General features: G+C 38.6%; 1 protein-coding gene across 1 annotated transcript in view; it reads right to left on the bottom strand.

Annotated features, from left to right (window-relative positions):
• Nucleotides 1–26,508, bottom strand: part of EFNB2 (ephrin B2) — a 44,414-nt gene that overhangs the window by 12,612 nt on the left and 5,294 nt on the right. Inside the window, exon 2 of the mRNA NM_204824.2 lies at nucleotides 9,533–9,816. Within this exon, the coding sequence (NP_990155.1) occupies nucleotides 9,533–9,816 (284 nt within the window). The remainder of the gene's footprint in view (nucleotides 1–9,532; nucleotides 9,817–26,508) is intronic.

Genomic DNA, 26,508 nt, shown 5'->3' with positions numbered 1-26,508 from the left:
GGAACACCGCAACTTAAGTGTACTAAACTGTACACTATATGCTGCATTATTATCCAATACAGAAGGTCACAGCATCCACCCATCCACAGCAAAAGCCTACTTGCTTCACTGCTGTTGTGTCCCTTTTCTTTCAGAAAGATTTACAGATGATGAAAAAGAATAAAAGCATCTCTACGTTGTACCACTACAAATGACAATTTGTCTTTCAATACAGCTAAGCATTTCTAAAACTATTTCAGTTGTACATTTCACATACTTTGAGAAATGTTTTCAGATAATGATCTACTGTACACATGGTTGATTCTAGTTTACATAAACAAATTATATATTTGTGAGCACTGAAGAAACTGTGGCAGATGTAAGCCCACTAATTATGATGTATTCAGTGTATATCAGAGTGTATACATCTAAAACGGATTACTAGCTAGTTAATTTCACCAGCCATGAGCAGTATTTTTTATATAGTTTATCCTTTCTCCCAGCACACTCCAGGCAAAAGGCTCTCATGGATGAGAATACCTTCTTGCTACCACAGTGAGCTTTGCTTCAGCTGAACAGAACTAACACAATTAGTTACCATTCAAGTTACACTGATTGTCACTAATGACAAGTGGCCTTGCACGAAACAAAATCAGAGGGTTTAATATTAAATGAGGATCTATATTCTATATCAGATGAACTCAACATTACTCTTCGAAGATGCTTATCTGCCTTGAAAATCTCACATTTCTGTCTGCAGTACTTGGATAAGAAAGGGTTATAGTGAAAATTCATATTAAATAAATAAGAAACCTCTTGCTCGTTCTACTGTCACTAATTGCATGCAATGATATTAATGACCCAGTAATTGCTATACGAGTAGCACTGAAGTGGAAAACATCATTCTGAGGCAGAGTTCATCTCTAGGTGGTAGGACTTCACCACTGACTGAGTTAATGCCAAGTGACAGTTCAGAATATAACACTATAGATGAGAAAATGCACCGGCCTCATGGTTATAACAGTTTAGATGGACATGACGTTATTTGCTTTGACCACACAGAGTCCAACAGTAACCCCAATAAAATACCACAGTCAGAGTTTGCCCTATAGATGAACCTCATTCCTTTCAGGGGAGATGCTCTGTACTATAACAATCTAGAGCAATTTTCCACATGTTTGCTCCAATAAAAGAATACCTTCATCTCCCGCTTTTACATCAGGCACAACAAAAGTGTGCTTTATTGCAAAACACAAAAAGCTATTTACATCATCTAACTATCCTTCAGCAACACAGAGTTTGGCACCTCAGTACTGAGATCAATTATGATACTATTGGATGACTGCGCACTTGGCAAAGATGATCAGAAGTGAAGCAATGTTTTGCTTGCTGCATGCTTGTTTGTGCTTAGAACTTCTATAAAACTTCTGAGAAACTTAATGAGGGAACACTGCTGAAAGAAAGCAATCTGAATTTTCAAGATGCTATAGGACATCTAGTCCTTTTTCTTCTTTCCTTTTTTTTTTTTTTTTTAAACAACACTAATGTCTTGAGTCTTCTACTATGTCTGCTATGGCAGACTCTGGAAGATAGGTGGAATCATAATGCTGCAGCACAAACTGGGGTAACCACTTGGGAAGAAGTTCTCCAGAAAAGGCAGTGGGGGTTCAGGTGGACACCAGAACACCAGATCACAAGCCACCAATGCACCTGTGCAGCAAAGATGGTCAACAGCCCTGTAAGTCTGCACTAGGAAAAGTGCTGTTATTAGGTCCAGAGAGGTGATCCCTTGCAAGTACTCAGTCCTGCTGACACATCTGGAGAGCTGCAGCTAGGCCTTGGCTCCCCACTGTGAAAAGGATAGAACGTAGCAGAGAAAATCCAGCAAGTGCCTGTAGAGATGATGAAGAGGGAGGGTGAGGACCCAGGACTGTTCAGACTGTAGAAGGGATGGCTCAAGGGGATCTTAGCCATGTGTGTACCTGTTATGGAGAGTAACAAAGATTGAGGCTGCTTTCACTAGTGCCAGGAAAAGAATGGGCACAAACTGAAATACAGGGAATGCTGTTTAAACTTAAGAAATCCTTTTTAACTGTGAAGGTGACTGAGCACTCAAACAGGTTGTCCTGGCAGGCTCCAGAGTTTCCATCATTGGACATGACCCTGGACAGCCTGCTGTAGCTGATCCTGCTTGGGAAGGTGCCACTCTGTGATTCTGTGAACAACTGCACTGCAGCAGTCTAATGCATTTACTTGCTAACTTGTTATACTTGAAAAACAATTCCTTCTCAGTTTCCCTGGCAGGATTCAGATTCAAAGTTGTTTCTCTCACAGAAGATCAGTGAGCATAAAGACAAGTCTGCTGTTGCAGTTTAGTTATTTTTTCTGTCATCTAATCAACAAATTCTGCTAACAAAGGCCTGAACATGCTTTTAAAACCAGGCTTATCAGCTTAGTAGAAACTGTTCTCCAAGAACTACTAAGACAACCTTAAGCTGAATCCTGGTTTTACTCACAAAAATATTTGCATGATTTTTTGGGATTGAAAAAAAACAACTGGAAGACTGCCCTTTAGGGCTCAGTCTTATAATTAGACTTATCAGAAATTAATCCTGAAATACTCTTCCTCCAAAGTTTCCAGGACTGAGTAAAATCAGAAAAGAAAATATAAACTGACATGTAACCCTGTTTTCAGCCATTTCAATCCTGTGCTTTGGCTAATGCAGTTCTCGGACAAAAATACATTTCCCATCAGTTCAACTGTGTAAAAACTTCAAAGAGGAAAATGACTTCATGTATTTAAAATCAGTTTCATTAAAGCCTTAACAAATGCTTACGCTTTCTTGGTCTTTTATTTGAGGAATTAAAATACTGTAACATAGATATGTTATAAGCAACAGCATACAAGAAAGACCGATCACCTCACTTTGACAGATATATGCTCATCACCTAGCTAATGTTAAATGAAAGTTAAAAGAGTTTCAATATGCTGGTGTATTTCTCAGTTTCAGTTCAGAGTACTTCCCTCATAGCATTATGTATTTCCCCACAATACACCCCCACTATGTGAACAGTTACTTTTAGTCTGAATATAAAGCATATAAACAACATGCTCATCCCAATCCTCTCCTGCTGCACATAGTCCTATCAAAGATATATATGTAAATGTAAGAATATATACAACCGTTGAAGATCAGGGCTTAAATTTTATTATACATATATATAAAGACTTTAAGTGAGAATATTGTGCTTTTCTTTGTTAATGTACTGTATTTTCAGTAGGTATAAATTGTTTATAAGGAGCTAATAAAATCAGCAAACTGACTAAAAATATTAAACAGCCTCCTATGAAATTTTAAATCCTGCTTAATTCTTGAGTATTTCCTGAATAATTCTTTCTTCTTCACAAACAATTATTCTTCATTTTCATCTGATTCCATATCTGTTCGGAATACCTGGGGGATGTGGAGGAAGGATAAATGTATTTTTTCACAACATACCATCAATTAACAAACGGAGCATTCCTATCTTTCATTTCCTTCCCTAAGGAATAGAGAAATAATAACAGATTTTCTGCTCAACTATCTCTGTCTACTTTAAAGAGATAAACGGTCGGCACTGCCTAGGTAATGGCACTAAATATGAACAAAGTCCATCAATCTAAAATTGCCTTATTCTCTTACAAGAAGACCTGTGTGGTCTGGGACAAAACCCCAAAGGGCCATGATTCCATTAATCCTGTAGGTCTTAGACACTGTTAGAAATCTGAAGCTGCACAGACACTGATTTTCTTCTCCAATAATATTATTTGTATGAGCTGTATTTATATTTAATTCAACAAGAGCTAAGTGGCATTGCTGATATATCCCTTAAAAGACTCTCAGCAAAGTCAGTGACTGACCTCTGGTATCATTTTACACTAAGGAATCATTTATCTAATTTGCTGAAGGAGGGGGAAGAGAAAGGAAAGAAAAAAACGGATATTTGTGCAACTGGAATCAGGGTGGCTATTATCACACAGGCTTTCCTTAATATTACCAGCCCCACCAAAAAATAAATAGCATTAGAATGCTGTGCTGTGCTGTCTTTTTTTAAAAAAAAATCTGTAACGTCTGTGTTGCAAAAGAAATCAAATTGAAATGTTGATACTGTTTTTCTCCCAGTTTTAGCTAGATGAGAATTAACCTCAAAACAAAGGAGAATCTACTGTTTTCTTTAGGGTAGCTCTTGCTGGGTGTTTGCAGGGGAATGAAGACTGAATCCTATCTCAAAGAGGTGTCAGAATGTCCAGCCAGGCAGATTAGCTGGTGTTTGGTCAGAATACTAAAATAGCATTTTAATGTAAATCTATTTGGCCATGCAAAGACATTTATTCTTCCCAACTGGGCTGTATTTCAGGGTGCAATCTATATTGTCCTTTAATGTGTTCTCCTCAGACAGTTATTGCCCTTTAATTGTAACAGAATGACAAAGTGAAAACATAAAAGCTTTGTGAATTTTTAAACCCAGCTAATGCTAAAGTTTCAGAACAACTGTTTCCATTTTAAAAGCCACCAGACTATTACAAGAATTCATCCAAAACAAAGCGCTGCTAGCCAGTTTAACCCTTTAAATCAGTCAGAGGTTGAATATAATATATTTTTTAATTTAAGCCAGAAGCCATTTATGTATGTGGGTCATTTGAGAAAAAAAATGACAAAAAGCAGTTAAGAAAAGCTGTATATCACATTCTGCCAGTGTCAAAGCCAATGAACATCACTAGCTCAGCAAGCTTGGCTAATGAGGTTCCAGGCAGAGCAAGCGCTTTAGAGAAACCTTTTGCAGGACCATTCTGCAGCCCCTCCCTGAATCCCAAATATTCTTCACTGACCAAAAACTCCGCAATTTCAGCGAACAAATTTTGAGCAGGTAAAATTTCATTTTAAGCGATGTGTTATTTTTTTACACTGATGGTGCTGGTATATAACCCTCATTTTATACAGGAGAGATGAAGTGAGAAGAGGATGGGCTTGCTTGGCCAAACTATCTCAGAAGCGTGACAGTGGTCTGAAGGCAAGTGGCAGCACAGCGCTCCTTTCCCTCAGGCTATGCAGCTTCTTGCAGGCTTCCCTGAGGCACTCCATCAGTGCAAACTCAGCATACTGCAGCTCTCCCCATGCCCTGTGACTAAAGGCCAAGGTAGTCGGGAAGAGATCAGGACAATTCCCATTCACCATAACAAAACATCTTTGGCACAGTACGTATGCCTGTACTGCTCTACCACATCTCCTACCCATAGAAAAAACGCTGCAGCTGTGTGGTACCGAAGCAATTACACAATAATCCAAACACTTGCAGAGCCATCTCCTACAATCAAGGAAGTTCCCATTCATTCTGAGCAATCCATACAGCATAAAATTATAATTCATTCCTAAAGCATGCAAAGACATAAAAGGACTTTTTGATGCAAACATTAGAATTTCAAATCTACGTACCCTTGTTCCGCTTAACTTTGCCCTTTGCACAGGTATTTATGTTGTTGGGCATGGTGTATCTTCATGCATTTGATTAAGGATTTCCTTAGAGACTTATGATATGTTGGCTAAATGGCTGAGTATTTTAGGATAATCTAACATTAATATATCCATGATCTCAAGGGCATTTGACCTTCTGCTGAAAAGAAATCAGGTAGCTATTGGAAAATGAATCTATTAGTTTCCCAGGGACCAAAAACTGATGATGGTAAAGAAGAGAAAAGCAAGGACATTCTGTTACATCACTTATTCCCTTACACAGTACAATTCAGTATCATCTTTCTAAGTATTACAATTCACAGAATTAACTCTTTGAATCCTGGAACTTGTATACTGAGGAGTATATTGCCCTGCTGTTGTTGCAAGAAATTGATTAGATTTAGATTATTTTGGGACTAAAATACCATTAAATATGAAAAGGAGTATCAAAAACTTACCATCATTTCTACTTTAAAAAAAAAAGTGAAATGGGGAATGAGAAAAGTTACATCTTTTATGTGCTCAGACCCAGGGAAGAAGTGAGCAGAAAAGTTCTTCTACTGTATCTGTCATGAATACACCTAAGTGATATAAAAATTCTGGCTTGAAGAATTCATGTACCATCACATTTCCCTAAAGGTACACAGGGTTCAATAAGCTTCTTTATCCTGTGTTATAACTCCTCTGCTTTGTTACTTAAAGGCTCCCCAGATGACTAACACCTTAATCTAAATAGAGATTTTACTGTATAATACAGCTTCACAAACCACATATTATTACCTTAAAACAAACAAACAAACAAACAAACAAAAAAACACAATACCATGGTTTCAAATAATGGCAAGATGATAAGGGTACATGACAATGCAGAGAACTTAAAGGCTGACAGCAGCATGCTTGCGTAAGCAGCACAAGACACAGCCACAGCCAGCGCTGAACCAATGCTAGACTCAGTAAACTGGCATCTCAGGCTGTTTGATGCCCCTTACTCAGGGGAATACAAGATCCAAGAATACCTCAAAATCAAAAGCTGGTGTATAAAATGCACTGATGTGTTCGCTTCAAAGCAATCCCCCTCACCTCCAAATACTCAAAACATCAACAATAAAACCAATAAAATTCCCAAACAAACAGAAAGGAAAGAGAAGAAAGAGGAGCAATGCTTGTGTTTCTGAGTCAGTGGGAGGGAGACGGGGTGCACTCTTCATTCAGGTCTGAGCACACCTGGTGATTTACAGGTCTGGTAATAGGGATTTACACAAATGATTGAAGGGCCAGTTTGCATACATGATTAAGATGCACTGTTATTATTTTAAAAAATGACAGTAAACAACCTGACTGCTAGAACTTGTGTCTGACAAGGCTGTATATACTAGGTCATAAGCTTTTGAACACAAACTGGTAAAACGTTATCTAGCTTTAGTGTCTCTGTAGTGTCCTAGCTGAGCCATAGCCTAGTTTCCTGCCCCTCTTCATGTTTTAGAGGCCAAGATCACTGACTACATTGCTTTCTTCCATGAAAGACAAAAAGCCCACAGTTTTAGTTTAAGGACGGTTGGATTATCATGGCTTTTTTGTTCAACCTATTAAAATGTATAGGTATTCTGCTTCAGATGAGTTAGTACACTAGCAACACATGATAAATCAGTCATTTGTTTATGCCAGATTGGTCAAGGAAGGTAGTATTCTAAGGCAGTCCAGCATTATTGCAAGGCCAGTGTGACTTTTGAGGCATTAGGCTGAAGTCTCAGCAAATTCTATCAACCAAACTATCCTTTCAGGAAATGCAATGTCTATTATGTCTTATTGCTGTAATGAAATAATTATACAAAATTAATGAAAATGAGTCGTACTTTATAATTCTGTGGGTAAATCCATTACATGGATAAGACAGAACTGACAGTGTGACAGAAAGCCCACAGTTTTCAAACAATAACCATAACAATGCCATTCGCTTCATTATAGCTGGTCTGTTTTGAGTTTTCTAAAAACTGGAACTCAATAATGTATTTCACCATCAAAACCAGCTATTTGAGAATGGTCATTTTTATGCTGCATGTTCTCTGTGGAGTTTCAGACAACTATCTCTCAGCACCTAATCTTACTCCAGTAAATCTCACAGGATTTCAGTAGGAATTTTGACAAAGTTAAAGTCTATGTAAGTGGGATCAGGTTTTTATATACCCCTTGACTAAACTGAGTTAACTGACCGCTTTGTCAAACCTTAAAAAACACCAAGTGCTGTTTTATATCTCCCACAATTGTTATTTAGTAAAATATGTTATTTCTGTACATATTAAATACCATGAATTCTTACTTTGTTTCTGTGACACACAACTTATATTCTACATAGTGACACAGCATGTTCCGTTATGGCTGTAACTAGAAAGTGATCATTAATTTATATTTAAAGCATTTCCATTCCCATTTTTAAAGTAATTACTTAGAGCATTGGTAAAATTGCCAGTAATTTAAACTAAGAAATTAAGAAATACATAATGTGGCAGATATTACATGAAATAGTTTGTTATCAGCCTCTTTGAATGATCCAATTTCAAGAAGATGGGAGAAATAAAACATACCAGTAGGTGACTTCATTGTAAATGCAGATCAGCCAATGCACAGAATCACAGGAAGGCTTAGATTGGAAAAGACCTCAAAAGCCAACCAGCTCCAACCTCCTTGCCATGGGCAGGGATGCCTCTCGCCAGATCAGACCGCCCACATCCCCGTTCAACCTGGCCTTGAATACCTCCAGGGATGGGGAATCCACAGTTTCTCTGGGCAACCTGTTCCAGTGCCTCTCCACCCTCTGAATAATGAATTTCTAACACCTAACACCTAAACTAAATCTCCCCTCTTCTAGCTTTAAGCCGTTCCACCTTGTACTATCACTATCAGACCATGTAAAAGGTCTCCCTCCAGCTTTATAAATCCTCCTCAAGTACTGGAACGCTGCAAAGAGATGTCCTGGAAGCCTCCTCTTCTCATAAGAGAGGTGCTCCAGCCCTCTGATCATCTTTCTGGCTCTCCTCTGGACATGCTCCGACAAATCCACATCATTCTTGTGCTGGAGGCTCCAGACTGAGGAGCACAGACTTTGTCCAGCTCTTACTAACTAGTTAGTGATCGTTGCTCAGGACTTCGTAAGTCCTCGTAGGACTAAATTAAATCTGCAGGCCACATAATATTACAATGACAAAAAATAAACTAATGAAAACTGTTGTTGTACTACTGAAGTCTCAACTTATGCTGTCCCGTGATCTGTTAACACAGTAAAGTTATCTGCAATCACAAAAGTAATCTGAATCACAAAATTTAATGATTACTCCAGATTAGCTTTAAGGCATAAAACCATGATTAGTTTGAAACTCTCACTAAGCTGAAATTGCTGGACAACAGGCCTGTGACATGCAAATTCTTTTAACAAGTCTATGACAATATAACAGGAGGAAACTCAAGATAATGCTGCATCTGAGTTTTGCCCAAGAACAATCCTAGCTACTGCATGGACACAGTAGGTAAGTAGTCAGATACTATCCTACCTTTTGGGGAAATTTTACTGACAAAATTGGCAATCAACATGGCCAAAACATGTTTCCTAGGAGAATCCCCATACCACTTGGAACAAAGGCCAAGCATCTCTTCTAGGATACCTCAGCTCACAATGGCTGGGCTGCCCTACTCTACATCTGGCATAAAAGGCACTCAAGGGAAAGGCCAATAGCATGGCATACTATCAGAGACGCACTGAGGAAACACATCGCATTTTAGCTGCACACAACCTTTCAATGTGAATACAGGACATAAAATTGTGCACAAAAGGAGAAGCTCTTTGCAGGCGTAGAAGTACAGTATGATTTGATTTGCACAAATCAAGGAAAAAAGAGACAGACGCCCTATGAAAATCAGCAATAATATCAAAATATGTTGCCAAGAAAATATTTTCAGGTAAAAAAATACAAACCCATTCAGACTCTTCTTGGTTTGCAAATGAGACAAAACACAAAGGAACGAACAATGATATTATAAAGAATGAACAACCGTTATTTCAAACTTACATATGACGTAATAATCTTTGTTCTTCTGAAATTCCAGGCCCCAGAGATTAGGGCTGAATTCTTGAAATTTGATGGTAAACTTAACATCTTGATCTGGCTTGGCACAGTTGAGTAGAGGTGTATTGTCCTTTCTAATAGCACAGCTATCTGCTTGGTCTTTATCAACCATGTAGACCTTATAATATTCATACTGGCCAACAGTTTTAGAGTCCACCTTTGGGCATATAATATCCAGTTTGTCTCCTATCTGTGGATATAGTACCAATCCTTGTCCAGGAAGGAACCTAAAGAGAAAAAAAGAAAAGAAAAAAAAAAAAGGAAAGAAAAAAGGGAAAATGTGAAACACTTGACAAAATCTCATTTAGAAAAGTAGCAATTAAAATGGACAGAAAGGAACAAATACACAGTTTACAAAACCAAAATGACAGAGTGAACAAGCCAGATCTTAACAGTCTGGGCCTGACTCAATATCAGCAAGATGTTTATTTAGATCTTCGAAATTACAGATGGATTGATGGATTTTATAGCCAAAGTTCTCTGTTTTGGGAACTTTAGAAGGTTCTGTATCTCTGGCAGGCACCACAGTTTCTTCCACATTTGGCCATTCGCAGCAGCCATTGCAGTATATGAGAGGCTACAATCCTGTCTTTCCACGTTGGTAACATTTCTACTATTCTTGCACATATTTTGCTAATTTTGGATATGGGAGAATGACAAGAATGATTGCTCATTTGGAGCAGCCATGTGGGAAAGGAAGCAACTTAGACTTTCAGACTTAACATATTGAAACGTTGATTAATGTTACTGCTGTAGCACAAAAGAACATCAGTCACTCATCAGGATGATTCTTACAGATCGAGGATGGACTGGAGATCTACTCGGGCCAAGGGCAGCACATGCTTCCAATAAAACACTCTTTCAAGATAGTGTGATTGCTACACTACAATGATTTCTTTGTAAACTCATCATCATTTTTATCTTTTTTTTTTTTTTTTTCCTTGTGCTGTAAGTGAAACACGGGTGCGCTTTTGCCTTTGTATACATGGAGACTTCTCACACAGACTGGCAGAAAGCTTTGGTGTCTGGGGTCAGGTTTGATATTTTATTTTTCTCATCGGTATTAGTTACCAGACAAATCTCACTACTTCTTCACTAATGAAAAATATAAATAATTACGTATAGTACCACTTTATCCACAAAATGAAGAGCCTCCTTCTTACAAGTACAAAAGCCACAGCAGGTTTGTTTGTTCATTTCTTTTCTCCTTAAGATATATTTGCTCCAATTAAGGCCAGGAAGCACAGTTTTAGAACTACAGTCAATGATACAATGTCCTCTAATGCACAGACCTAAAAGTCTGACTTTCTTTCCTCTTTCTCCTGTTTGCCAGCCTTTCCAAAGAGCTTCCTTAATGGGGAATCAGCCTGAAAAACTGACTGAAACAATTGCTGCCTAATGAACACCCTTCTGCAAGAGCTAATGCTAAACAGCACGCATAGTAAATCTAGCTTATTCACAGGCAGCCTTCCTGGAAACTCATTAGAATATTAAGGCTCAGGAACAAAACTGTAGGCGTAGATTACTCCCAGCCTTTTGCTTTGCCATAGGAGCCCACCAGCAAGGAGCAGTACTGGAAGAGAACCTACAAAATGAGGAAAAAAAGGAGGATGCAATGCCCCAAATTTCAAACACATCATTTGCAACTGCTTGCTCCCATACAATGAGAGTTTATGATCTGTGCTAATTGAGTGGGATTATTTTCACTCACAAAGCCTGTGTAAGAATTATATTTGTTGTGAAGCAGCAAGTCGCAAGACAAAGACATGTAATTACAGATTTAGGGGAAAAGAACAATGAAATGTTGTGGCAAGAAGAGAGACTGTTGATGCATAAATCACTGCGCTCCTTTGTGTCGTGCAGTGTAATTTCTAGACTATAGAAACCAGGCTTGGCCACGGCTGTGCAAATAGAGGTACATTGGAGACAGGACGAAGCTGCACCGCCTCCTTCAGTTCCCAGACAAGACATAGGAATGCAGTGACTACCATGTCCCTGAAACTGAAATGGCACCAGAAATGCAGAGGTGGAAATATATCCTCCTTGGAGTCGACAGCCCTGTGGAGCTACCAAGGGAGTGTCTGGCTCTGCAAGGTAACATCAAAAATGCGGAAAGAAATACCGCAGCAAGCAATGTTTTCAAGAGGGTAGCACGGATTCTGACTCAGCCCCTCCTTTGGGAACAATTCTAACCAGGCAAAGACAAAGCAACATTTCTGGGCTAACCCAGGCCACTGACAACTGACTGTTATCTTGTCTGATCACAGCCCAAACTAATGCTGCAGGAGATGAACATTACCCCTGTTTCTCCACCTGCATGCCAGGACAAATGCAACCCTCCTGCTGCAGTTCTTCATATCATGGGAATGTTTAAGGTTTTTCAGGGGAGGCCCTTTGTTTTTTAGCTGACTAATTTAGATGTGCGTGCTCAATAAATGCAAAATTAATAAGGTTAGAAACATGCACCTGTCTGTCAATATCAATAAAATGACCTAAAAACCGCCATGAAAAGAAACAAAAAAAGCTAAAATCTAACCTTGGATTTCACATATAGATTTGTATAATCAACTAGCATCAATGTGTGTTCTCCATGAAAATCCTGAGCAAAACCAGGACAGGTTCAGGGACAGCAGACAAGCAATTCTCAGAAACAGCTACCAGACAGAAAGTACACTCATGTGCCTTGGTTAAGCAGCCAGGAATTGCCCCATAAAAAGCAAAGGACAAAACCACCCCCAGCAGACAGCTAAAGCACATTTTACAAGAGCTTTAACCCAGGAACTCGTTAGACTTTATGGCAGGGGAATACTCTCACTATGCGCCTGCAGTCTGTACAGTTTTAGCATTAAAATCGGTAAATCTGCTTCCACTTCAGTTTCTCAACTTTTAGGATCTAACGTTGATAGGATTAGGAAAGAAAAAAAGCTGAAAATGAAAGGATTAATCTGAGAACTTGATCATATTGAATTTTTTTCCCAACAGCTTGTAGTTCTGACTGTGGCATTTACAAGAAAGATAGTTTCGCTGTCCTTAGTATAACTAAGTAAAACCAGTTATCCTTAGTATAACTTAGTAAAACTAGTTTTACTTTCCTTACTTCCTTAAAACAATAAAGCATAAATATGGATAGAGCTGCACCTCATGCACTTCAGTTTGACCAAAACAGCTCAGCGACCACTCCTAACTAGACAGCACTGCTACCCTTCTTTTTGCGTAGTACTTGAGCTACTGTATTTTCATAATTATTTGCTACTTAATGACAAGGAACAAGATTAAGACTACTATTTTATGATGCTTCTTTAGACCACTTTACATCCCAGAAAAAAAAAGTCAGGGGGAGGGCAATGTACACTTGGCCTCGGTAGAGGCTAATAAAAACTTCAGTGAGGCTGAATGTATCCTAAATCTGTATTTCTGCAAGTGCTGGTGCAGCCTTAAGCATTCTAGTATATAAACACACCTGTAGGGCTGCATCTGTAAAAAATAAAGTTAATAAACTGGGTTTAAATCTGAAGTGAGCATGCCTTCAGTGAGTAAAAAGCCTTTTTTTTTTTTTTTTTTTTTTTGCAAACAGAAATATATTAAGAATGGATCAAGAAGTTTCCAGGGTCCTGCAGATGACACCGAGGGAGGCTGCATTACACCCATGGTTGCTTAGGATACTTACATGGCTCTTTGAGCAGTCGGGAGCAGTGACAGCGCCAGAGCCATTTCTTTCTGTAAAAAGCTAACTTCCTAACTCTCTGCTTCTCTAATATAAATTCTCATTACTGGGAAAATTACATACCAATGTACGTTCCTGTATCCCAACAGAAACTTTGAAAAAAACCCTAGCTACTTTCCTGACTCATTTGTTCTAGTAGTCAGATAAAATGACAGGGGCATTTGAACAATCTTACCCACAATTAATAATAATAGCATTTTCTGTGAGAAAGCACAGGAAAGTACATGAAGTACAGTAAAAATGCTGTATGATGAAATTAATCCACTTTCTGTCTGGCACTTTTGGATACAGAGGGCATTTTTGCTGGCAGCCCCAAATTGGTGTATTGTGGGTGACATATGACATCTGTGCAAAGCCCATGGATGTGAAACCCTCCCACACACATCCAGCTGGTAGTGCAGCTTAGCGAAAAACAGCAAAATACTGAGTTCTCAAAGCTTTTTAAAAATAAGTTTTTCTTAGCTCTAAGAATCACATGCCACAGGAAGTGGGAAAAAATAAAAAAAGAGAAGCAGCAGTCTATTCCTCACTCCCATCAATGTTACAGCAATTTTCAGCACTACACATTTAAGGTCCCACAGTTCCTGGGCATTAATGTGTCCTAACTGGTCCAAGTCCTAGAAAAGTTAAATTTTATTTACTTATTTTTATTAAAAAATACAGTTTCAAACAGCTTTTTTAAGGACCTCACTTTTGTTGTATAGAAATGTAGCACGTTCACACATGCTAAATATTAATGGAACTTTCCTTAATGATAACCATTAAAACCTGCCTAATTACTTAATAGTAAGTTCTTCGTAAAATTAGAACTCTATCTGCCAACAGATTTTTTCACTGAGAATATTTGACCGTTCCTCACTACACAACCATTTCTGAATCTGTAAAAGCATCAACAGATTTTTTTTTTTTTTAAGAAATAAATTTTAGAAAGATTTTGTTAATCAACACTGATGTAAAAAATGTGTTGGCAGACTCTTCATAACTTGTAAAATTACATATATATATATATATATGCAAGAGACTTATCTTTACCCTAGTAATTATAAAATAAATGCAGTTTTAGAGAGCATGTTACTACTTGTTGAGAGTCTCTTTTTATTTAACTGGGGAAACAGTGCCAAAATTCTGTGCTTTAATACCTTACCTGAACGGTGTAGGCGGTTAGTTTTAAATTAATATAACAAAAACAACCCTAGTAATGTGAACTATCAAGATGTTTCTTAAAATACAGACTGAAACCTTCTGTTGGGGAATCCTACCCACTTAGCTTTCTGAAGTTTAACTACCAGCCTGACTATAAAATTATTCATTGAAAACTTTTATTAAGGAAATGTCATGAACACTAATAGCACAGTGTGTTAGTCCGTTACTTGTGCAAGTGCAAATGGAATACAGAATAGCATGCCACACACTAGCCTTTATTGTTTAAAAAGAATGGTTATTAAATAGTTTGTGTATTCATAGTATCATAGAATGGCCTGGGTTGAAAAGGACCATAATGATCATTGAGTTTCAACCCCCCTGCTATGTGCGGGGTCGCCAACCACTAGACCAGGCTGCCCAGAGCCACATCCAGCCCAGCTTCCAAGAAAAAAAATTAGATCTTGAACATCATTTTATGTAGAGGAAAATAATTAAGCAAAGCAAAATTCCTAAAAGAGTTTGATGCAAAGAACATAAAAAGTTCTAGGAAAGGGTCCTAGTAATCCCAGTGATGTAGCAGTGCCTAACTGCAGCCTGCTGAATGAGCTGGAAATCTGTGTACTGATTCCTAAAGACTTTGAACTGAAAAAAAATCCAAAAACACAGACCAAAGTTCCCTATAAAACGAGTCTTTTGCTTCTTACAGAGCTTTCATATTAGTTTCTGTCATATTCAATCTAACATATAAAGATACGTCATGTGGATATAAGGTATACACCCAGCTATAAACCCCAAATGCTTTTTTTCCAGATTCAGTGATTGTATAGGACTGATCTCATGCCAGTTTAAATGGATTAAGCAAACAAGAATTCAATGAAAACAGGATCAGTAACTGCTATGGAACAGACAGAAAAACAGGCTTCGTCAAAAAAGATTAATGCGGAGTCATTGTCTCAAAATGAGTAAGGAACCCAGTTAAAAAGAAAGGCACTACTCTTACATGAACTCTCTGCAAGAAAAATTACCATAGTCTTAACACAGTAAAATGATAGAGCTGGCTTTATACAGAGACTAACAAATGAAACTTTGAAAACACAAGAGGAGACGCAGCATCTAATATCATTAACATTCTTTTAAGTGAGTTTTGGAAGCTGCTTTTCTTTGCCAGTGCAGTATTATTAAATTATTTTAATACTACAAAAAGGCTTTTACAGAATATGTTAAATAGGTATATTTTTGAATTTCAATAAAATTTAAGAAGTTTAATCTGCTAACCTTTATTTATATGTAACATTTTTCCAGGCAGTTAATGAAACTAAACCAATGGTTACTTGCATTAATAGGAATTGCAGAATGGAAACTAAATGGAATTCAAAGAAATAAATAAACAAATACATTCACATCCCTTAGAATCTTTAATGCTAAGCACCACATTACACAAAGTAAAATTATGAAATACAGTAGCACAGGTTTCTGAAGCTACAGCTCTTGTGTTTCTCATTTCCATTGGAATGGAAGAGTCTCTACAGGGGGCTCAGCTGCTTCTGTAGTTAACCCCTGCAGAAAGCCCATAAATACACTGAAACAGTTCACTGAAACTGTAATTCAGCTCCATTCTGAGTTCTGCCATACACCACTTTGTCCCTCCTCTTTTTTCACCCCTTCATGGTCCATCTTTTTTCACCTCCCCAGTAGCCCATCCTCTTTCGGACCTTTTGGGAGAAAGGGTTGCAGTGACTTGAAAGAGGGAACAGTCAAGGGTTTATTTTGTTTTAATCACCACCCTGGAAACAAAGTGGTTAAAAAGAAAAAAAAAAAAAAAAAAAAGTGCTACCATTTTGTGTCTCAAGTAACCACACAAATTGATGCCACACTCTGTGCCTTTTCCTGAACCCTCACTGAAGTCAGTCGCAAAACATCCACCGACTCCACTAGGGCATGTTCATGTAACACACTTACAGATGAATGCTTAGCTACCTGTACAAAAAGGATTATTTAATGTATTTTCTCAAAATCTTAAGTGAACAGAGAACAAAGCATGTATGAAATTTTAGCTGTTTATTTAGCAATTCATTATGCTGCCCTTTGTAAAATACCACAGGAAAGCATTCAAAATACAACAAATAATTTTTTATAGGCATAAAATAAGAACTTGCTGAGAGCGCATATACTTTTCTCCAAATAAGACTTTTTTTTGCATGAATCTGCAAGATTTGACAGTCAAATTGTACCATCACATCACAGTCCTTAAGGCACAGAGCTTGCAGTGTACAGTGGGACACCCACGGACACGATGACTCTTCAAACACATTGGGAAATGCCTCCTTGAATGATGTGTCATGAGTTTCCTTCACCAAATAACTCCTGTGACTATTGCTGCTGCAGATATATATATGTTCACTTCTACCTTCCATTCAATTTAAGAGAGTCACAAATTTAAAGCAGCCTTGCACCTGACAGAGCCCAATACCCGCAGCCGTGACATGTGTAGTGATAACCATACCTAGTCCTTTATTTCCCTGTGTAGATGGAAGGTCACCTGCAAGCCAGTACTAGGTACATCTTTTTGGAGACTCTTCCATGGGGGCCTTGCTGTACAGCAGAGTTTCCTACTCCCCAGAGATGGGCTAGCTTTGCTGGAAAACTGCCCTTTCCCTTGCTGCTTAGTTCTCACTCTCAAAACAAGGCAAAAAATAAAAATAAAATAAAAATAAAAATAAAATAAAAATAAAAGCTAGCTTTGCTGGAAAACTGCCCTTTCCCTTGCTGCTTGGTTCTCACTCACAAAACAAAGCAAAAAAATAAAAATAAAAACCACCTAGTTATATGAATAAAATCTTCAGATCATCTTGTGCTTTAGCTGTCATTCCTCAACATAAATCCAGGGTGTGCAACGAATGTGCAGTTCTCCTCCTGTAAAAGGAAAGCACATTTTCCTCTGCCTTAAAAACTTCTCTGAGAGCAAACACCTATCTTGTTATTTTTTTGTTTGTTTCTGGTTTGTTTGTTTTTTTTTTTTCACCTCTAGAACAGTCATCTTATAACAAAGGGAAGCAAGATCTGGGCTTTTTGCACAAAGCAGTGTATACTTACTGCACAGATAAGGCTTGTAACACTGAAAATGTATACAATTTGATATTTTACCAATGATGGCAAAGGATTTGTATATTAGGTTTTATATTCAGCTTTTCTACATGATCTTCACATAAAGCACTATTATTACCAATTAACTTTTTGTATTACTGTGCATAAAGCAGTTACTGCTTTGCTAGAAGCACATACAGCACTACAGAATTGTGATCTACTTAATAAATCAATGCTGGTTATCACCAAAGAACCCTAATGTGCTTCAGAACAGGCTGCTAATTAAGAAAAAAAAAAAATGGGTAAGACCAACATTTAACTTGTAAGTGTATTTTAATATAATTTCATCAGCATTTACAAAAATATGAACCATCACAACAGTGCTGGACTTATTTAACTTCAACAAAGAGGGACTTACTCCTCATATTGTTGCCTGCTATCTGTCACGCACAAGCATGCAGACGCACAAACACACTCTCTCTTTTATTGCAGTTCAGCAGAAACATGCTTTCTACATAGAGTTTAAAAAACTGCAAGTGGCTGCACTGGAGAGCAGAAGCCAATCTGTATAAATGGCTTATTCTGAGGAATTTCTGAAAGAGAAAACACTCAGTAGGTGCATTGTAATTAGTTGCTCTTTCTAGTTACCTCTTGACAAATGATGCATGTGGGTCTGGATGAGAGCCCAACTCTTGACCCATGCCACCACTACACACTTTAGTACTTCAAGCAGAAACCCCTAGCCTCAGCACTCTTTTCATTTTGTTTTTCCAGAAAGGCAGCATTGGTAATGCACAAAATGAGAACTAGACATGATTAGCAATGTTGGAATTCTTTCAGAAATGCTTCATATAGCTATGCCCTAAATATATCTGAGGGCAGCCTTCCGCCTTCAATTCCTTCCAAATATGTAGCATGTTTCAGGATTAGGTTAAAGGACAGAACATGGACACGCACCCTCCAAGCACTGTTCCCACAATGCTTAAAGACACACTTCTGCTATATTTGCAAAAGCCTTTCAAACAGAAAATATTCATATGATCATTATTCTAGATACAGAAGATTATAAACCCATTGAGAAATATAACTTCTATCACAAAAAAAGCACCCTTTGAAAAATAAACATTTTTTGGATAGCACTTTACTGCCCCCTTTTGCACTTTAACATTAGAACAGGTTTCAACATATGCACACTTTTATGGAACACTGTTAAGAAATAGGTTAAGACGACAGGGCACAGTGTTTATACAGTAAGAGATTATCCCCAGGCTCTGCTCTGGGGACATCTTCCACTTACCTGAACTGTAAACAAATGAAACATCTAGCTTTCATTGTCCCTAATTTTCCATGGAAGAGATCGGTAAAGGGTGGTTTAAATGACCATGTTCCATTTCAATCTGCATGTGCATAGGCAATGGAGAAAGAAAGCTATATTGCTCATTAACACTAGTTGTCCTTCTGTCACAATTTTCTAAAGCACAGATCATCTGTAACTTGAATTTGGTTTTATTCAACGGGAAGAAAAGAATGACAAAGGGCTTTCTAGTCCAAGGCCATTCATGTGTTAGCAATCTCTTAACTGAAAGGATGGGTGTATCCTTCAGAAGAAAACTTCACAAACAGGCAGGCAAGGATATTTTCATGAAAGGTGAAGACAAGAAGCCTAGACATTCAAATACCCTGCAAGCCTACAGGTATAAACCCGTTCTGCAACTCCACGCTGCAATTACAGTCAGTGCAGAATTCATGTGTGTCTGTGTGTGTCCACATATATCTACAAAAGGTAATAAATCTATAGTCTAGTGGCCAGTTATTTACAAAATACTAATTCATTATGACAGAGCCAGAGGGGGACTCGTCCTGCCCTCACCCTCCGCTTCCATTTGACAAAGTCCATGTGCTGCTGCGTACGCTTATATTTAAACTTAATCCATTTTCCTCTGTCATCCTACAATTACAATACAAGTCACAATAATATTAAATTTCACTGCCTACAGCATTGCACAATTGAACCATTACTGTAATGAAAACTGACTCCCTTTGATATTAACACTGGTGTTTTCTCTCATTTGCTAGCCATGAAATACAGGAAGAGACCAATGTTGTTTTAATTAAAGAATTGTTGTTCAAAATACGCTACTGGGAATATTAAAGTAGCTCTTTACTCTCGCAGCAAAGATAATCAGGTATTTATATGGTTTGGGTTTTTGAAAAAAATAAAAGAAGTCTGTGCCATGGATTCAGCGTAACACAAAACCACTGCTCTACTTGTGCTCACAGAGGCAGGGCGTGCCAAACCTAAGAAACATGGTGCTTTGTTGAAAAGATGCAGAGCAGTAGTTAGCATGGAACACAGAGTCAAACCAAACCATGTGTGCTTCTTACAGAAGTCACTGAAGTCTTTGCTGTTAGAAAGCTAACAGAGACCAGCTGGCATTTGCCAAAAAACCACTTTTCAAAAAGGGCACTGTAAATCACAGGCTATGGATGGGAGAAATAAACAATGAAAACAGATTGTTCTGTTGCTGTGCTGTTCTGCACTCTTCTCCACCATTTTTATTACAGAAACAAATCTTATGTCAGCCACAACACAGGGATACAAACCAAGGTTTTTGGTCTTCCTCCTCTTGACTACAATTTGTTCACACCTGTACGGTCTTGTTCCAAGACATGCTTCAAGCAAAGTCTATAAAAGAGGGCAGGGACTGTCTTCTTTCTTGATGAGACATTAATTATCAGTGATGATATCTCAAATTCAAAGAAAAAAAATTCAGCTGCTTTGCAGTTGTTAGAAAAGATATTACTGCATACCATTTGCCTGCATAAGGAAACAGTGGAAGCGGAACAAGTTGTTAACTCGCAACATTCAGGAAAAGCTATGCCAAATCAGCTACACCATCATAAGACAAAACGAATGCATTTTGGCAAACCTTTGTTATGCAAAGATTTTCAGAATCCAGCTACAATCCTCTTTAACTCCCATATTGCATCTTTTCCCATTTATTAAAAAAAAATACAGGTCTGGATGGGAAAAAATGACCTTGAGCAAAAAATAAAAAAAAACAAACGAGACACCTGCACCTCACATTAAACCCCAAATTAAGCCAAGTGTAGGGATCCTATGTTAAATACCAACTTTTTGAAGTTTGACTTGCAGAAGCAGAACAAACTATATTTGCTGATGCCACTTCCAAGACAGCAGTAACATATGAACTACTGAAAATCAGCTTTTGGCCCGCTGCAGCAGTGAGCCTCTCAAATTAAGATACACTGACTGTAGAATAGTTTACACACTCCTGCAAAGGCCCAGAGGTATACTCATCACTAGACTGGACATTCCTACCCAGCTGAAAAAGGGGGTTCACCAAGCAGCTGGAGGCTGCAGAAGCCTCAGCCACTCTATTTGACTCCGCTCACTGCCCTGCATTTGACAAGGTTTTGTCTCAGCCTCTAGCACAGGGAGGCTCAGAATAGCCATTTAGTAACCAACTGGATTATCTTTCAGGGGGTAAACCTGTACGGCTTTGGGGACCAGCAGAGTTGCTCACAGCAAACAGTTGTCTGTAGAAATGCACTGGCATCACACTGAATTGCAAGCAAAAAGGACATAAAACTTGGTACTGGCAGAGCCACTGGTGCAGAGACAGACCTGCTCAAGCTGTCCCAGCCAGCAAGAAGCATCACCACCAGCACGGCTGCCCTGACAGCTGGCAAGCTGCATGGAAATTAAGAGTCATTCCAAGTGCAGACAGAGCTGTAGCTTCTGACATCACTTTCTGATATAAAGAAATGTAATGAAGCTTCAGAGAGATGTGTATTTGTTCAACCCCAAAAAACCTTTTCACACTGGCTTTCGTTCAAGACAGCTCATGCTTAAATTCGTCCCGCTTCAGCAAAAATATTCAGCATTCAGCACATGCTCAACATGAGCTCTTCTGAATGAGGACAGTTTTCTGAGTCAAGCTCTAGGAGCACAGCTCAATCTTGTTCACCTTGCTGTCACGCACCAAGAAGATTACAGTGAGCAATAAATTTGTAAGATGTGACTTTTGTTTCTCTCCAGAAATGATGTGAATGCTGTCTGATAAAAAATAAAAATAAAAATAGAAGGATCAAAGATTACCACCAGAAATCACATATTTTAGAATATTTATCGTGCAGACCAGGAGTCTTGTCTGTCAATGTGACCTGTTCAGCTAATCCATACAGCTTGGAAACACCTAAGTAAAAAAAAAAGAACAAAAAAAACCTAAAGGCCAAGTGTTGTGCGGTGATTAAACTAGACTGCTTCTGAACAAAATTGAAATTAATTATAAATGACAAAAGCAACTTAATATGGACAGTGAATGCTATGAGACTGTAAAACCTCAAAAGAAGTCAAGATGTGTCTCACTTCAAATCTACACTTTCATCCCACCAGGTATAGAAACCAACCACTGCTCAGGAGGCCGGTAAAGCAGATGGCAACCACCAGCAAAAACGAAAATGCAAAACGATGCACCACTTGAAGAGTAAGATCTGTAGTTACGTGTGCTTTCACCAGCACTCGCTGCATAGGTTCCTTAAACAAACTGCTTCAAACTTGCAGAACATCAAAAGCCAGATGGGCCTTCCTGAATGAATCCACAGGCGAGGAGCCAGGATTCCCGTTTGCTGCAGAAATAGGCCTGGACTTGATTTGAGTCTTCTCAGCTCTGACAGCCTGGTGTCTGGCAGATCTCCCAATTCAAAATAAAATAGCTTTCAATTGCAACTGGGCTTTAACTAATAATAATAAATTTTAAATCCTTCTTATTAACTTTAACATGCATTTCCCTTTATAGAGCATTGTTCGCTTTTCCCACCACTGTTTTTGGTACGGGTACCTAAGTAAATACACTATTCAAACAAAAGCTAACAAAATAGCGTGAAGTAATTTACAACACCACAGATTTTTCAGGCTAACATATCATTCCAATATCTAACCTATCCTCCTGTGCAAGGTAAGTCATATAATTTCTTGCTTTGTTGATGCACAAAACTTGGTTATTCTTTGAAGTGTACACAGTTCCAAATACTACTAAAGAGAGTTTTGGAAATTCTATTTTAGCCAATAATTGAGACATTTTAAAAGAACACTATAGGAAAAAAAGAAGAAACTTATGTATATGCTCTACATCAGGAATGATTCACCTAGCAACATAATCCTCTACCAGCCTTTATCTTTTTTGGCTTGGGACCTGTGTTTAATACCAGAAGAAAGCACAGACTATTACATCAAAGTTTAAATCAGCTGCATTATAATTATCATGCTGATACTGCAATAAACAGTGGGTGTTGGCTGGCCAGGATTGCCAAAAAAGATAGAGGTCCTGCCCTTATTCGCTGCATTTGACAATGTATATAATCACATCAAAGGAAAGTTCTCTGCATCAGAACTGGCAGAAAAAAAGGAACCTGGATGTTCTGTTCCTCAAGGAAAACGACAGATTTTGTTCATTGCATGAAAATTAAAAATTTTGCCTATAATAATAATTATAAAAGCCCAAACAATTATACTGTCAAGCCCTTGAAGGCTAGTGTAATACCGAAGTCACTGGAGATATTTTCATGGAATTGAACAGGAGCTAGACAGAAGCCTTAAACATGCTTATCAGCTTAAAAGTGAAAATACAGAACTCTTAAAGACATATTCAAATACGGAATTTAAAATTATTGATTGTTATCTTATATTTAAGACTGCTTGAAGATTTTTGAATATCTGGATTGCCCCAAACACGTATTTATAACAACAAAAATAACAAAACCATCAACTAATTCAGACTGACGCTGCAGACATTATTATTTTAAGGAATTTCTATGTGTGCTTTACCAGTTCAGTTTTGAAGACCTAGCTGTCCTTGAGGGCAGAGGAGCAACGGCAAAACTGTTTTTTGTTCTGCCATTTGATTTTCATACTTGGCGTTCAGAAACAGACTGAGTGAAAATATGCTTGTTTTCTTACAGCCTCAATGCCTTTTTTACCCCCTCAATTAGGGAAACGAAGTGCAAATTGCAAAACCTCCGTGTTTTAAGTGCATCTTTGAACTGACATGCAATAGAATAGTGCAAACTGGTTCAGGAAAGCGGAACCTGCGTGGTGGGACACAGTTTTGGCACCCCCAGTACAGGAGGCCCTCCACAAAGAATTACCTACTCCTTTCTGTGCCTTGCCAAACGGACTGAGTCTTATCTCGCACATTTCTGAAATGTGACATGACAGGCAGGTTCGAAAGCTAAATGTTGGATAATGGTTGGCAAACAAAGGACATCGGTTTTTGCATTATTTCTTTAATTACTTTAACCCTTGTTCTAACAGAAAGCATAAGGCCAGAGTAATTCAGCTTCTCTCTTTGTCATTTGCCTGCCATAAATATGCACCAGTCTGCATTTGAAAAGCTGAAGGAGGCCGCAAGCTTGCTGGACATTTATCATGCTCTGTTCCCTGTTAACAAGCAAATACTTTAGTTGAATGGCCCATTAGCAATCATTGTCAAATGCAGAATGCAAGGTGCTTGGATGTGACCGGCCTGTAAATTAGATGAGGGTGCCCCTGCGCTTTGGAGAATTTCAGCAAATGAATTGGATCTTTTGATACAGATTTCTGAAGGTTAAGCTGCAAAAGAGGAAACATATCTGAGTACTTCAGACTTACGCCAATCTGTTCGGCTCCCTATATGCACTTGTTTATTTTTCCTTTGCTAAATCACATCGACATCAGCAGCTTGACAGTTTGGATTCTGGAGTCCCCTTTCCAGGCAGAATTGTGAAGCATTCCAACTTAGTATGGGGTAGGATAAGAATGATAAATTCAAGCATGTAATTAACATCTTCATATTAAAAGAAAAAAAGAGAAAAAAAAAAAAAAACTTAAAAAGTGTCCAAGCCACTGCCAAACAAACAGCATGAATCCTATTTTGCCGAGCTCATCCGAGGCTCATTCCCACTAAAGAAAGACACAACTGTTATTGTAGGCTTGGTGCTTTTTTTCCCTTATGTCTAGACTGCCTAACAAATGCAGAGTACTTTCTTTTCCCCTTCAGTAGACAAATGAGCAGGCAATAAAGTAAATATTTCTCTTTCGAATGGTAACCCCGATTTGCAGTGTAATGCTGACTTGAAGTTCTGGGTGTTTATGGTTGTTATTTGGGTAGAAAAGCAAGCCTTAACTACTTGGAAGGCGCTTTACGAGAAAAGGCAAGAAAAAAAAAACACACTAGCAGCTGCACTGGGAGAGGTATTTTACTACCTTTGCAGCTGCAGATCGCTTAAAATAAATGACAAAGCAATGGCTATATTCTGCAGGCTGAACCAAGAGGCTGACAGCAAACTCATCCCAATGACTGGGGATGGTAGGGAGGAGGAAGGGGAGATGCTTATCTCGGTTCATTTCTAGATTTCAGGCAGTCTTGCAGGAGTAAACACCACCTAGAGACTAAACCAATCAATTCGGTTATCTGCAAGCTTTCCTGATAAATAGGAAAGAATGCTGTTTTTGGCTTTGGTTTCTATTTTTCCTACTGCTTTTTTATTTTCGCACAAGAAGTGTCTTCATATCACCTGGCTGAGGCAAGGACAATGCAGCATGTTTGTGCTGCTCCCACGGAGTTTGGGATTGACACCACAGCCCAAAACAGCCGAAATCACAAGGTCTCTGTTTCCCGGGCAGATAACCCCAGCCCCACCTGTTCCTGTGCCTGTGAACCAAGGCAGGCACATGGCTGCTGTCAGGCCAGGCCTCGAGGAGCAAGGCCTTCCCAGCCTCACCACTGCGGCCTGCAGCTTCAGCCAGCCCCCTCTCCAGATGGAGCAGCAAAATGAAATCTATCTTTACCATATTATACACCACCAATGAGCAAGAACTGAGCAGCTTTTCTTCGCTGCTTTACCCAGCCCAAGCCACAAGTAGGGCTTTCATACCTCCTAATCCCGCTCCCAAGTTCTCTGCGGCTCTCACATAATGCCCCGCAGCCCCGAGCAAGGCCCTTAGTCTCCAGCACCCCTTTCAGAGACGTGTCATTTCTAACATCAAGCTAATCTATATGTTGCCATGGCATCACCCTTTATCTGCCTTTGCATCTTATGAACTGCATGGATTTACCACATTATTTTTATCTGAAAGACAGAAAATGGTGGTTTTATTGCCATACAATCAGATTACTGCTGCTAGTTTCTCTATGCCTTTTTACCATACTTCAATCAAAAGGGATCAGTTTCTTTATACTCTGCCCTTGATTTACATTACATCTGTAAAGACCTAGTCTGGGTTGTAATCCCCTTATTAACTATGACCAGGGTTGATTTGCCTAAAAATAAAAGCAAATTGTGTCAGACCTTTTCACTTTGTTTTTGATTCGGAACTACAAAATGGATTACACTAAAGAAATCTTCAGAGTTCACACGGCCGGTATAGTGCTGAATTTAAAATGAGAATTAAACAAGTTAAACATGGGAGCTGTGTCAACGGTTTACATTTTCCATCATGGGAGAAAGGCTGAGCTGCGTTTGTCTTTGTGCTCCCCAGCTTTAAGGAGACAATGAAGCCACAGGAGTTTTTCCAAGCTCTTCTGACACTGTCCCTTTGCCATCCTCCCTTCCTCTGCTTTCCAGGCAGCTCCCTCCCAAACTCCACTCCCCCACCACTCCCTTCCCCCCTCCACCCCCAGAGCCGTGCTCTGCTTGAAAGTTTATAGTTCCATGGCACTGCATATTTTAATCAAAATATTTCAAGCAGTGTAACATTCCTATTTAAGTTTCCACAATGCCTCACAAAGAATGAGCTCATAAGCAAATCCATGTAGATGTATGATAAATGACCTGAAAAACAGGTTCCTTTATGTCAGCAGTCAAGGCAGGCAGACATTAGGCTCACATGAATAACATTTTAATCACTACTTTTTTTTTTTCCTCAGAAGAACACTTTCTTCTCATTTGCAATAAGCAATTTCAA

The sequence above is a fragment of the Gallus gallus genome, chromosome 1 (genome assembly GCF_016699485.2).
Source record: "Gallus gallus isolate bGalGal1 chromosome 1, bGalGal1.mat.broiler.GRCg7b, whole genome shotgun sequence".
NCBI classification, from domain to species: Eukaryota; Metazoa; Chordata; class Aves; order Galliformes; family Phasianidae; genus Gallus; species Gallus gallus.
Note: the sequence above shows the minus strand (reverse complement) of the source record. Positions and strands in the feature narration are given on the sequence as shown.